This window comes from Dromiciops gliroides, chromosome 3, assembly GCF_019393635.1.
Source record: "Dromiciops gliroides isolate mDroGli1 chromosome 3, mDroGli1.pri, whole genome shotgun sequence".
Taxonomy (NCBI): domain Eukaryota; kingdom Metazoa; phylum Chordata; class Mammalia; order Microbiotheria; family Microbiotheriidae; genus Dromiciops; species Dromiciops gliroides.
Window position 1 is genome coordinate 627,841,937 of NC_057863.1, and position 14,201 is coordinate 627,856,137.

Consider the following 14,201-nt stretch of genomic DNA (forward strand, 5'->3'; position numbering starts at 1 on the left):
TTATCTGTAAAATGGGAGTTGGCCTTCAAGGTCCTTTCAGGATCCAAATCTACAAGCATCTGCTCAGTAATGGGCCTCAGTTATTTGTGGCTGTTATTTCCCTGATCACTAGAAGAGAGTCCAGATCTCATGCATCTGCTAAACTATATTAGGTGATGGAAAGGTCTGTCTGGCTGCCTCCTGGGGAATAGGGTGTTGTCTAAGGAAACTTCATGAGAGGAGGAGTGGGGAGACTCCAAATGGAGAAGATTGTGACCTCAGCAGCTTGACCTCTCAGTGGAAATTGTTAATGGGGGGAGGGAGGAAGGGAGGGAGGAGAGGAAGGAGAATGAATGGTGGCCAATGGTGCCTGTCTGTGCCATGGAATAATACTGGAGGTGAAGTGACCATATGTTACTTGGCAGGAGGAAAACAGTGACATGACAGATAGAAAGAAGCTCCAGCCGATGGCCCAAAAAAGGGCATCATTTTATCTCCTTTTATCAGTCTTCTCCAACACAATTTTAAATGGTCCCCAAAGGTCACCATCTCACTGGGCTGTGGGATTCACAGGAACAAAGGAAGCCTGTTATGAAACTGGGGAATAAAGGCTATTTTATGGGTAAGGAAACTGAGGTTGTGGTGACCAGTGACTTCTCCTGGTCACAGAGTAGGTGCCAGAGAGAGGATCTGAGCCCAGGGCTGCATATACAGCCTCTCAGTTGAGTCTAAGGACTCATTTTTGTGTCTTTCTCAATCTGTTCCAGTAGCTGTTTATTACTTTGAGAGACACAGGTTTTTAGTGAGAAACCAGCGGCTACATCAAGTTCTTTCCTTGAAACGGAGAAAAATCATATCACCTTTGAGATCCGTATTGGTCTCAACACTTAAAACTATGACTAATAGATTTAAATTCTCTAATTCTCTTTCAGTGATGATGTGTAACTGAGAGTCATGGAATTGTAGTCCCTCTTCTGGGGCTCACTCTCCCAAACCCCACTCAAACTTTTTTTTTAGGTCTCCAGCTTGTAGCTGACTACTTCTCCACTGGTAACTGCAACCTCAGTTTCCTCACCTGTAAAATGGAAATGATAGCTGTAGTACCTTTCTCACTGAGGGAAATTAACTAACATAAATGTTAGTTATTATTTAGACCAAATACTTTAGGGAATCCAATAGAATATAAATTCTCGAGGACAGACATCCTCTCTCCTTTCCCTTCCTCCCTCTTTTCCTTCCTTCCTTCCTTCCTTCCTTCCTTCCTTCCTTCCTTCCTTCCTTCCTACCTTCTTCTCTCTTCCTTCTTTCCCTTTGCTTCCTCCCTCCCTCCCTCTTTTCCTTCCTTTCTTTCACCCTCTCTCCCTTCTCTCCTTCACTTCTTCCTTCCTTCTTTTCTTTATCCTTCCCTCCTTTTCTTCCTTTCTTCCTCCCTCCCTCACTTCTTCCTTCCTTTCTTCTTCCTTCCCTCCCTTCCTCTCTTTCTTCCTTCCCTCTTCCTTTCTTCCTCCCTCCCTCCCTTCTTCCTTCCTTCCTTTTCTTTCTTCCTTCCTTTCCCCCTCCCTCTCTTCTTCCCTCCCTATCTGTGAGAAGGTGATGACTGTCAAATGTGGGGCAGTTGCAATCTTACAACTTGGTTTGAGAGCAGGAATCTCTCAATCAATTTTAGAGAGTATTAGATCATCTTCCTGGTCAAAATCAAGGTGGAAAAGCAAACACAGCATTGAATGGAAATGAAACTGATTTTACACATACTTAATCCTAGCATATATTTTGTTTTTCTGTGGTTTTTATTTTTTTATTTTTAGTGAGGCAATTGGGGTTAAATGACTTGCCCAGGGTCACACAGCCAGTAAGTGTCAAGTGTCTGAGGCCAAATCTGAACTCAGGTCCTCCTGACTCCAGGGCTGGTGCTCTATCCACTGTGCCACCTAGCTGCCCCATAGCATATATTTTGTTAAGGGCTCCTGGGTACCTCAGAAGTTTTCTGGGGTAAATCAAAAGAATCCTCTTCTTGAGAAACTAAACCAAAGGACAGACACACCTAAAGAGATAAGCGACAAACATTTATTAACCACCCAACTACATGCCAGGCAATGTGCTGAGAGCTTTGGAAATATCTCATTTGATTCTCACAACAAATCTTGAGAAGTAGGTGTGTTTATTATCCCCACTTTACCATTAAGGAAATAGAGGCAAACAGAGGTTAAGTGACTTGCCTAGGGTCACACAGTAAGTATCTGAAGCCAGGTTTGAACTGGGCCAGTTCACTCCTTCTTAGGCAGCTTCTTGCCCTTCCACTTCTGGGTACTCACCATATCATACCACTGCAGCTCAAATTTCCCTTAATTTACAATAACCTCAGCCTCCCTAGCAGCACAGATCACAGGTGAACTATTTTTTTTTTATCTTCAGAAGAGTAATCAAAACTTTAACACTCTCTAAGACATCAACTACCCTTAATCTCCATTAACCTCCTGGTCTAGTTTAATTCAACAAGGATTTATTAAATGTTTATTCTATACAAGGCACTGTGCTTGGTACTGTGGGGAACAAAACCAAGAATGAAACAGTCCCTGCCCTCAAGAAGCTTACATTCTATTAGGAGAAAACTAACATGAATTTACATATGAAATAAGGAAACTCCCTCTACCAATGAATATACCAAAATACCAATATACTAACTGCTATTTATAGTTTTAGAAGGTTGCCTGGGGGCATGGAAAGTGACTTGGCCAGGTTCACAAAGCCAGTATGAATCAGAGAGGCCAGCCTTGAGCGGAGGTCTTGTTGAATACCCAGCTCTCTATCCACTAGGCTGCTGCCCAGATCAGCAACATATTTGCAAAATAAATAGTTTTGCTATAAGGCTTGCTTTGAAAAAGTCAATTTGTTCCAATGACAGTGATATATTAGGGAACAATTTGGGCATGATTTGAATTTCCTGTTCGCTTATAAGCGATTTTGTCGCCAAGAAAGTGAGTAATGGCGTAAGGGAGAGCGTAGCTAGCAACTGGAGAGATTAGGAAGAGAAAAACGTTGGTGGCAGCATCTGAGAAAGGCTTTGAAGAAACGAAACAGTCCCTGTCCTCAGAGGGCTTACTTTTCCTAGGGGTCTAAGTCTACAACTCCAGGAATTAAGAATGACCATCTGTAGCAGAACGTGGATCCTTGACTTGAAGGAAGCCAAGGATTCCAGGAGGCCAAGGGGAGGTGGGTTTGGCTGGAATTTAAGAATTCACAAGGGGAGAGTAATGGGAAATCAGACTGGTGATCAGGGGTAAGATTGTGACGGGTTTAAAATGCCAATAATAACAATGTTGACAGTTAGCATTTATATAGCACTTCCAGATTTGCAAAGTACTCTACAAAGACAATCTCATTTTATCCCTGGAGGTGGGTGTGATTATTATCTCCACTTTCTCCCAGAGAGGTTATGTGATTTGTCCAGATATAGTAAACAAGTTAGGAAGTGTCTGAGGCCATATTTGAACTTGGGTCTTCCTAACTACAGGCCCAGAGCACTACCCACTATGCCAACCCCCAGCTTTTTATCCCTGAAAGACTTTAAACAAACGCTGAATGATGGGTTTGTTATTGTGGGAATTCTTTTTCAAGTGTGGTTTGAACTATCTGGCCACTGAAGTCTCTCCCTGTTCTGAGATTCTGGAAGGTACTTGCAAATGTACGACAAACTTTTAAAATGGCTGACTGGTAAAAAAGAAAAATCAGTGACAGTTTTATTCAAAGATGTTAGTAGATACTGGTAATAATTACCACTGGAATGTAGATAGCATTTTAAAGTTTGCAAAACATTTCCTTTACATTCTCTCATTTGAGTCTCATAGGAGCCTATGATTAATCCCATTCTACAAATAGGGAAACTGAAGCTCACTAAGGTTAAGTGACTTTGATGGCTATTGAGGTCTTTTCCAACTCAAAAATGCTCTGATTGTCTATCAGTCAACAAACATCAATCAAGTGCTCACTATGGGGCCAGGCAAAGTAGATAGAACACTGAGCTTGGAGTCAAGGAAGACCTGAGTTCAAATCTGGCCTCAGGAAGATCCGAGTTCAAATCTGACCTCAGAGCTTACTGTGTGATCCTGGTCAAATCATTTCACCATGTCTGCCTCAGTTTCCTCATCTCTAAGATGAACTGGAGAAGGAAATGGTAAGCCACTCCAGTATCTTGGCCAAGCAAACTCCAAAATGTTGTCACAAAGAGTCAGAACTGAAAAATGACTTAACAAGAAAAGAAATGCTAGTTGTCTTTGATATTGTTACTATTTTTCCATTTATTTCCTAAACAACTACAGCAATATATGGTCCGGTAGAGTGATAAGCACCAGAGATTAAAAAGAAAGGCAAAAACACATTCCCTGTCCTCAAGGAATTCACATTCTCATGCAGGAAAGAATACATGGAAAAACTGTCCATACAAGCTACATACAGTGTAAATGGAAGGTAATTTTAGATAGGGGTTTTTAACCTGAAGTCTTTGAACTTGGTTTTTTGTTGTTGTTGTTGTTTATGGTTTTTTTTTGGTTTTTTTTTGTTTTTTTGCGGGGCAATGAGGGTTAAGTGACTGGCCCAGGGTCACACAGCTAGTAAGTGTCAAGTGTCTGAGGCCGGATTTGAACTCAGGTACTCCTGAATCCAGGGCCGGTGCTTTACCACTGCGCCATCTAGCTGCCCCTGTTGTTGTTTTTTAAACATTTTGGGGGCAGCTAGGTGGCACAGTGAATAAAGCACTGGCACTCAGTGGGACCTGAGTTCAAATCCGGCCTCAGACACTTGACATTTACTAGCTGTGTGACTCTGGGCAAGTCACTTAACCTTCATTGCCCCACCCAAAGAAAATTTTTGATAACTGCATTATAATTGATTTTATCTGAAATCCTAAGTGGTACAATGGATAGAGTGCTGAAGACCAGGAGTCAAGGAAGACCTGAATTCAAATTTGGACTTAAACATTTCCTAGCCATGTGATCCTGAGCAAGTCCCTTAATCTCTTTCTGCCCCAATTTCCTCATCCGTAAAATAGGGGAAATAATAGTTTCTACCTCCCTGGGTTGTTGTGAGGATCAAATGAGATACTATTGGTAAAGCTCCCTGCAAACCTGAAACAGTTTTCTCTCCTCCCTTTACACTCCTTCTCCAAGTCATCTCATCAGCTCTCATGGATTTAATGATGATCTCTATGCTGAAGATTCTCAAATATACTTTTCTTGCCCCAATTTTTCTGCTGACCTTCAATCTCCCACCTCCAACTGCCTTTCGGATAACTCAAGCTGGATGTTCAGTATACATCTTAAACTCAATATCTCCAAAACCAAATTTACTCTCTTTCACCCTAAACCCTCTCCATCTCCTACCTTCCCATAGAGGGCAATACCATCTATCTTCCCAGTGTGTCAGGAGTCATCCCAGATTCCTCACTATCTCTAAGCACCCCCTCCCTTTGTCCAATCTGTTGCCAATGCCTGTCAATTTCACCATTGCAACATCTTTCAAAGATGGCCCCCTCTTTTCTCTGATTCTGCTATCTCTCTGTTTCACGTCCTCATCACCTCATAAGTGGTGATTTCATTCAAGCGTAGGTCCAATCATGTCACACACACACACCTTCCCCAATAAACTCCAGTGGCTCCCTATCACCTCCAAGAGCAAATACAAAAATCCTCTGATTGACATTCAAGGCCTTTCATAACCCAGTCCCCTCCTACCTTTCCAGTCTTTTTACACCTGATTCCCTGAACTTTATTTATTCATCAATCCAGTGACACTGGCCTCCCTGCTGTTCCTCAAGTAAGACCCTCCATCTCTGGGCTCTGGCCATTTTCTCTGGCTGTCTGCTATCCCTTGAAGGCTCTCCTTCTTCCTCTCCAACTACTGATCTCGTTGGTTTCCTTTAAGTCCCAACTGAAATCCCACCTTCCATATGAAGCTCTCCCCAACCCCTCTTAATGCTAATGCCTTCCCTCTCTTAACTACCGCCTATCTATCTTGTATGTAGTTTGCTTTCTATATATTTGTTTGCATGTTGTCCCTCCTATTCAACTGTAAGTTCTTTGAGGGCAGGGACTGTCTTTTGCCTTTTTTGTATCTCCACTGCCCGGCACATGGTAGCCACTTAACAAATGTTAACTGAACAATAATCCATGATGGCTCCAAAGGACTCATAATGTAATATGCTATCCACCTTCAGAGAGAGACAGACAGAGACAGACAAACAGACAGAAAGACAGAAAGATATAACTGATGAACTCAAAAATTGAATTTTTTTCCCTTTATTTTTCTTGCTTTTGTTTTTTTGTAACATTGCTAATATGGAAATGTGTTTTTCATGATTTCAAACATTGAATGGATCTTGTATTTCTTTCCTTCTCAATAGGTAGATGAAGGGTAGAGAAAAGGAGAGATTTTGGAGCTGAAAATAAAAATTTTTTAAATTAATAAAAATGTTTATTGACTAATTGAAATGTGAGAAATTATGATTATTGCTACTAGTAATAATAATTTGATTTGGTGCATTTAAACACATAATGCCAAGAAAGGGTCCATTGGCTTCACCAAACTGTGATTGTATATATATCCATATGCATATATACACATATACATATGTTAGCTAGAAGGCACAGTGGATAGAATGTCAGGCCTGGAGTCTGGAAGACATGAGTTTAAATCTGGCCTTAGACACTTACTAGCTATGTGACCCTGGGTAAGTCACTTCACCCTGTTTGCCTCAGTTCCTCATTTGTAAAATGGACTGGGGAAGTAAAATGGCAAACCACTCTAGTATCTTTGCCAAGAAAACCCCAAACAGGGTCACAAAGAATCCCATATGACTGAAAATGACTGAACAAGATGATATATTATTAGTAGTAACAATAACAATTAACAATGCCCCTTCAAAGTCTAATCCATTGTTCATGCCACAGGAGGTGGGGATGGATGGGGCAAAGTAAAGGAATGATAACCTGGGGGATGGAGAGTGGAGGTTAAATGTTCCCTGAATCTGCTACAATAGCTGTTAAAAGCCTGGTAGTCTGAAATATGGGCAAACTGTATTCTACCAACAGCACTGTTTGGGTTAGAACCAAGGGGTGTGCTGGTTTAACTGACTCTCTGGGGAAAATATAGGTACAATGTCTTTTTTGTTTTGTTTTGTTTTATTTTGTGTTTTTTTTTTGGTGACGCAATTGTAGTTAAGTGACTTGCCCAGGGTCAAACAGCTAGTAAGTGTCAAATGTCTGAGGCCAGATTTGAACTCAGGTCCTCCCGAATCCATGCTTGGTGCTTTATCCACTGCGCCACCTAGCTGCCCCTACAATGTCTTTGTGAGATTAATTAGCATTAATAACATTTTTACCATCACTTTTTAAAGTTTTTGTTGTTATTCAGTCATTTCAGTCACATCCAACTCTTGGTGACTCCATTTGGGTTTTCTTGGCAAAGAAACTGGAGGGGTTTGCCAATTCCTTCTCCTGCTCACATTGCAGATGAGGAAACAGAAGCAGGCAGGGTGAAGTGACTTGTCCAGGGCCACACAGCTAACAAGTGTCTAAGGCCAGATTTGAACTCAAAAAGATGGGTCTTCCTGTCTCCAGGAGCAGCACTCTATGCACTATGGCGTCAAGTAGTTGCACTAAGTCCAGACAACCAATAAAACAATAAATCAAGCTCAGATCTGTACTGTTTGCTTAGGTGTAAATGCTCACACTGAAAACAGAACAAGTATTGCCCCCTTAGCACACCAGCGTTGTGATTAGAACCCAACCTTCATGATAAAACCCTTAGGAATCTAACAAAGGGGTAGCCTAGGCTTGGGATGATCTTGTTTAGCGGGCAAGTCAACAAGCATTTGTTATTCTGTGCCAGTCACCCTCTTCAGTACTGGGGATAGAAAGGAGGCCAAAAATCACAGTCCCTGCCTTCAAGGAGCTTACCTTCTAATGGAGGAAACAACATGTAAACAACGTACAAGGTATATACAAGGCATGAGGATTAGCAGCTAGGTGGCAGAGGAGGCAAGAGCACTGGAATCCTGAAGACTTGAGTTTAAATCCAGCCTTGGACATTTACTAGTTGAGTGACCCCGGACAAGTCACTTGACTTGTTTGCTTCACTTTCTTTATTTGTAAATTGGACGTAGGGATGACACCTATCTCCCAGGGTTGTTGTGAGGATCAAATAAAATAGTATATATAAAACACATTGCAATACTTAAAGTCCTACAGAAATGGTGGTTATTATTGGAAGCTTATATCCTGACATTTTTTTGTTTTGTTTTGGGTTTTTTTTTGCAGGGCACTGAGGGTTAAGTGACTTGCCCAGGGTCACACAGCTAGAAAGTGTCAAGTGTCAGGCTGGATTTGAACTCAGGTCCTCCTGAATTCAGGGCCAGTACTTTATCCACTGCGCCACCTAGCTGCCTTCTATCCTGACATTTTTATTCAATGACAAAAAGCAATTATTTTATACATCTGTACAACAGTTCACTTTGCATAGAAAATAATAAATATCAAGCTAGATATTTGTCTCAGGACTGTTTCTATCTAAACCTCATCCAAAAGAAGAGAAGACGAAGAAGAAGAAAGAGAGGTAGGAGAGAGAAAGAGAAGAAAAAGGAAGAAGAAAAAGAAGATGATGATAGTAATAATAATAACTGTAGTAGACTAGTGAGTTGTCCCAGCACCATTGCTCTCTGAATTCCTCTGAACAATTAATACTAATATTAGCCAACTTTGATATCATTCCTACTATGTGCCAGGTACTGTGCCAAGCACTTTACAATTAATATTTCATTTGTTTAAGATAAGGATGATTTTTCAATATTAGTCATATAATTACTGATATTTATAAATCACTTTAATTTTTCCAAAGTGCTTTGCATAAATTATGTTATTCAAGCCTCTTAAGAAACCTGTGAAGTAGGTGTTAATATTGTTCTTTGTCCTTATCTTCTCCAAGAGGACCATGACATGGGGAAGTTGATATCATGATTTGCAAGTAAATTGGAATGGGGGCAGCTAGGTGGCGCAGTGGATAAAGCACTCACCCTGGATTCAGGAGGACCTGAGTTCAAATCCGGCCTCAGACATTTGACACTAGCTGTGTGACCCTGGGCAAGTCACTTAACCCTCATTGCCCACCCCCACCCCCCCAAAAGAAAAGAAAAGAAAGCAAGTGAATCAGATTTAAGTGAGAGAGGGCTGTGCAAAGTAACCAACCTCACTCACTCCACCAGAGCCATCTGGGTCCAGTGGCAAGATACAGATCAGGCCTCAGGTGCCAATATTATGCTAATTTGACTGAAGATGGAACTGAGGCTCAGAGAACTAGAGGATCTGTATTCTCCTCTTTACCACATCCATAAAACAAAGAGGCAGAAACAGGCTCTGAAAATGGCAGACTCGACATTCATGAAGTTGGAGCCTTCATTTTCCAATACTGAAAATAACACCTCTGTAGTCTGTTATCAATACTGGGCCAGCTAGATGTCAGCAAAGGAATCTTTGTGATTTAAAGAAAAGACGGAATTAAGTAAGTCTTTTAGAACACAAGGCCGATCTCTGTCCCTCTGCCCGGAGACATTCTTTGTTGAAATGAGATCTCAAAGCGGAGGGTTTCAAAATATCATGAAACATGGGAAGGGGAGGACCAGGAGGAGGGAGGGGTGTGGTATCTACTGATAAAATAGTCTAGAAAGGAAGCCCTGTAGGGATACGTTAAATCGGAAACACAAGGACATTAGCCATTTCTATAAACACTCACAACAAAGAAATTGCTTTCTGAACAAAAGCGTACTGAGGGATATTTTCTCCCAGAGGAAAAGGGCTGGCACTGTCTTAAAAAAAATACCAGTACTCTTGAGTCTCCTGGATTCCTTACAAAGGAATGTTGTCAGATTTACTGTTCTCCCTAGAGATTTACTGTCAATACCAAGAAGGCTGTGCATAGTTCTGCCTGTACCAAAAACCAATAAAAAAATACTTTTTACAGAAGACAAATGCAGGGGAAAGGCACCCATGGAGTTAAGGCCATGGTTTGTATGTATGTGTGTGTGTGTATGTGTATGTGTTTCTGTATAACTCCATCTTGTTGTGGGGAATGTACAATTTCCTCCAGTAATGCCTTAATTTCTTTCCTTGAATTGTGTCAAAATGCCTGGTTTTCTTTCTTTCAATTAACTACAAGGCTAGATGCTGGTCCATTTGTTAAAAGGCACACCGGATAAATAATACACCCCCAAATCTGCCCTACAGGGATAACCACCATTCACACCAACCTCCCTCAGATGGGTGGCTTCCCATTTGAATAAAAAGACATCCTATGAATCTCAAGAACAGTACAGAACAGAAAGATTTTTTTTTCTAAAGCTCTTTGTTACTGGGAATGTCCCATTAATATTATGAAGGGGAGAGGGATCCTCCCCTCCAAAGTTTTGCCCTTTGCTGAAAATTATACAGCATGTTCCGCAGTTCTTAAAAAAAATGTTATACATAAAACATCCATCTAGCAAGTTCTCTATTGTACAAAAACGCAGGGTGTTTTTATTTGCTTCTTCTTAAATGCAAAATCTAGTCCTAACCCCCTTTGTCATCCCCATAGTGAAATTAACTGTTTCTGATCCTTTGCTTTATACAATAGTGACTATAAAGGGATGGGGAGTGTTTGCTTGTTAACTTCTGTTAAGAAAAGAAAGGGATTTCACAAAGCCTGTTTTTTTTTTCCAAAATTTGCATCAAATTTGTGCCTTTTTAGTTTCTTGACAATAAAATGGTGAATGTTTTTTAAAAATGAAATAACGAACCTTAAAAATATGATCCTTATCACAACCCAAATCACTTACCTGGAGTCCAGTGTTCTTTGGTACCTTGAAAGATTTGCAATTCCACAATCATTGACACAGATCACAACTCCTAAACCTTTCCATTCCATACAATCTTTGTCCATGTTTTCCCATAAATCTTCCAAAGGATTAAATAAAAACTACTTCCCTCCAAACCTAATGCCACCATAAAAGGGGGGAGGGGAAGAATAAACATTTACATAGTGCCTACTATGTGCCAGGCACTGTAACATTATTATCCCCATTTTACAATTGGGGAAACTGAGACAAACAGATGTCAGGTGACTTGCCCAGGGTCACACAGTTTACAACTGTCTGACGCTGAATTTGAACTCAGGTCCTTCTCACTCCAGGTCCATTGGTCTCTCTATCCACTGTGCTACCAGCTTCCTTAAAGCCAGACATGGCCTACTTGACCTAACAGCTGTCAGCCCTGTTTTGTGACAACACTATTATGAAGGGGTTCCACTGTAATTTCTTGAGGAGGATTATTTGTAATTAAAGTCTCAGGAGTCATAAAAATCAAACTGAGGACTGACTTTTCAAGCTAGACAACCAGGATGTCTCCAGTTGAGACAAAGCCGGCTACAAATGACAATCTGCTTTCTTGATTTGGATGGAGCAGAGTCTCTTGGAGGTGGATTTACAAACAAGGAAACTGAGTCTCGGAGAGGCAAGGCAATGGCAAAATAAAAACCAGAATCCAAATCTCTGGAGTTCTCAGTGGCACACAGCAGGTGATTAATAAAGTTTATGGACCCGTTTTATATTTTGCTCTATCTTCAAGTACCATCCTTTAATATGCCATCTTACACTGGATCATAAATTGAGGGCTGGAAGGGACTTTTTAATACAACACCTTCAGTTTACAGGATGGACATTTTACCTTGAGAACATCGATTCAGTGACTTGACCAAGGTCATACAGGTGGCAATGAATGGGGCAAAGCCAGGATCTAAATCCCAGTTCCTCTGGGTTCCAACAGTCTTTCCATTCTACCACTGAGATTGTTTCTAACTTAACGGTTCACTGCAATACTAAACCTGCTTGAGAAGCAGCCTGGGAGAGGGCAAAGCATGCTGGACCTGGATTCAAACCCTACCTGCAATTTATTTGCTGTGTGGTCATGGGTAAGTCACTTCAAGGTATCTCCTTGGGCCTCAGTTTCCTCATCAGTAAAATAAGGGGGTTGGGCTAGATGGCCTCCAATCCGTCTCTAATCCTGGAGGGAAAGGGCTGGTTCATCTTTGTCTTTTTATCCCCCGTGCCTGGCACATAGTAGGGGCTTGTGGAATGATTAAACCTAGCATCCACGCTGGGAAGGGGAGGAACGGGGCAGCAGGTATTTTTCCACGTCAAGGGGAGGTCCGGGCTACTTGATGGCCGGGAGCAACACACCCTGGCTCCGGGAACAAGGGCTGGAGAAAGGGTACCTGAGCTCTCTAGAGGGCTGGCCCAGCGGGGCGCGGTCAGAAGAGGAAACAGAGGGGACCTTTGGACAGGGGAGGAGAGACAGCGGGAGGTGGAAGGGACAAGGGCTGGGGCGCCACCCAGGAGATGGGGGCCCCCAAACCCAGCACCCTGCCCTAGAAAGCCCCTTCTTCCGAGAATGCCCTGCACAAAGCTGGTTTGCTTGGCATCCACCTCACCCCTCCCCGCCCACCTGCATGGCGCTTCACCTAGGTCCTTTCCCTCCCGTCCCCTCCCCTCCCTCCTGCTCCAGCGACCCCGCCCCTCGGGCAGGCAAGGGGACCCGGAGCTGGCCTTACCCTCCTGCACCCCGGGCAGCCGGGCCCGGTCGACGTGCAGTCCGCTCATCCTGGGCTCGGAGCTGTCCTCTCTGCCGCTGCTGCCGGGCGCTGCTCTCCCGAGCTCCAGCTCCAGCCGCCGCGCGCCTGCCCGTGCCTCCCTGCCTGCTTCCCGGCCCGCCGGAGAGAGGAGGGGGTCGGGGAGGCAGCGAGCGAGCAGGCCGTGCAGGCTGCGGGGTCCGGCTCCAGCCCGGGCTCCGCCCGCCGAGCTGCTCCCCCGGGCCACAAAGAGGTTCCCACGCCCCGCCCTCTGCAGTGCTCCTCGGTGGTCCAGTAGCCGCGGGAGCTGGTCCTCCGGCCGTGCCCCCTCTCTTCTGAGACCCCCAGCCCTGCCCCTCGCACCCTGCCCGACAAAGCAGCCTGGCTGCCGGGCCCCTAGACCCCCCCTGGAATCCCGATGTTTGGTCGCACCTCCTTCCCCCCACCCACCCCCTATTGCATGGGTGTCTGCTGAGAATTTTTCTCCCGAAGTGGGGACTTCCAAAGACTTGTTCACTCAGGCCGGGGGATGTCAGCCACCCCGCGTTTGCTAGCCCGTGTCCCTTTCTGCTGTTTCTCAGGCCGGCTGGGACTTTCCACCCGGCAGAAAGAAAGGGGACCAGAGAAAATGCAATTTATGTTGACTAACAATACACCCACCCGGTATTTCTGAGCTTCTGCTTTCTGGGGGGAGAGGAAGAAAGGGGGGGGGAGAGGGGGGAGCTTGTCTGGAGAAATGGAAAAGATCACCATTGTCACTTAATTGTCTAGAAAACTTTGAAAACGAAATTATTATTTTTTTTTTTGCGGGGCAATGAGTGTTAAGTGACTTGCCCAGGGTCACACAGCTAGTGTCAAGTGTTTGAGGTCGAATTTGAACTCAGGTCCTCCGGAATGCAGGACTGGTGCTTTATTCATTGCGCCACTTAGCTGCCCCCAATTTAATGATTTTTTAAAAAATCATGCCTTTCAACCTCCACCCATCAAGCCTTCTCCAGGGGAAAGAAAAGTTCCCCAGTTCCTTCCAACCATTCCTAGCATGACCTTTGTAGTAGAGTCGATTTAGTTGTGTCCTATTCTCCATGACCCCATATTGAGTTTTTTTAGCAAACTTATTTTAGGGTTTGTCATTTCCTTTTCCAGCTCATTTTATTGATGAGGAAAGGAGGCAAACAGGGTGAAGTGACTTGCCCAGGGTCACACAGCTAGTAGGTGTCTGAAGTCAAATTTGAACTCAGGTCTTCCTGACTCCAGGGCTGGAGCTCTATCCACTGTGCCACCTAGCTGCCCCTAAGAAAGTCTAACCAACCCCCTCATTTTACCAGTGAGGAAACTAAAGCAAAAGGAGCCAGTATTTCTTCTTTTTTTTTTTTTTAGTGAGGCAATTGGGGTTAAGTGACTTGCCCAGGGTCACACAGCTAGTAAGTGTTAAGTGTCTGAGACCAGATTTGAACTCAGGTACTCCTGACTCCAGGGCCAGTGCTCTATCCACTGCGCCACCTAGCCTCCCCAAGGAGCCAGTATTTCTTGCTTGCCAATCCTGACTTAAGAAAAAAAAAATCTGAAAACATGAAAAATGA

At 43.4% G+C, this 14,201-nt stretch overlaps 1 protein-coding gene across 1 annotated transcript in view; it reads right to left on the reverse strand.

Moving 5' to 3' along the window:
* The window catches only part of LOC122750057 (coiled-coil domain-containing protein 50-like), a 59,865-nt gene extending 46,880 nt beyond the window's left edge, over window positions 1-12,985 (reverse strand). The window contains exon 1 of the mRNA XM_043996706.1: window positions 12,604-12,985. Within this exon, the coding sequence (XP_043852641.1) occupies window positions 12,604-12,652 (49 nt within the window). The 5' untranslated portion in view covers window positions 12,653-12,985. The remainder of the gene's footprint in view (window positions 1-12,603) is intronic.
* Between the last annotated feature and the right edge of the window lie 1,216 nt (window positions 12,986-14,201).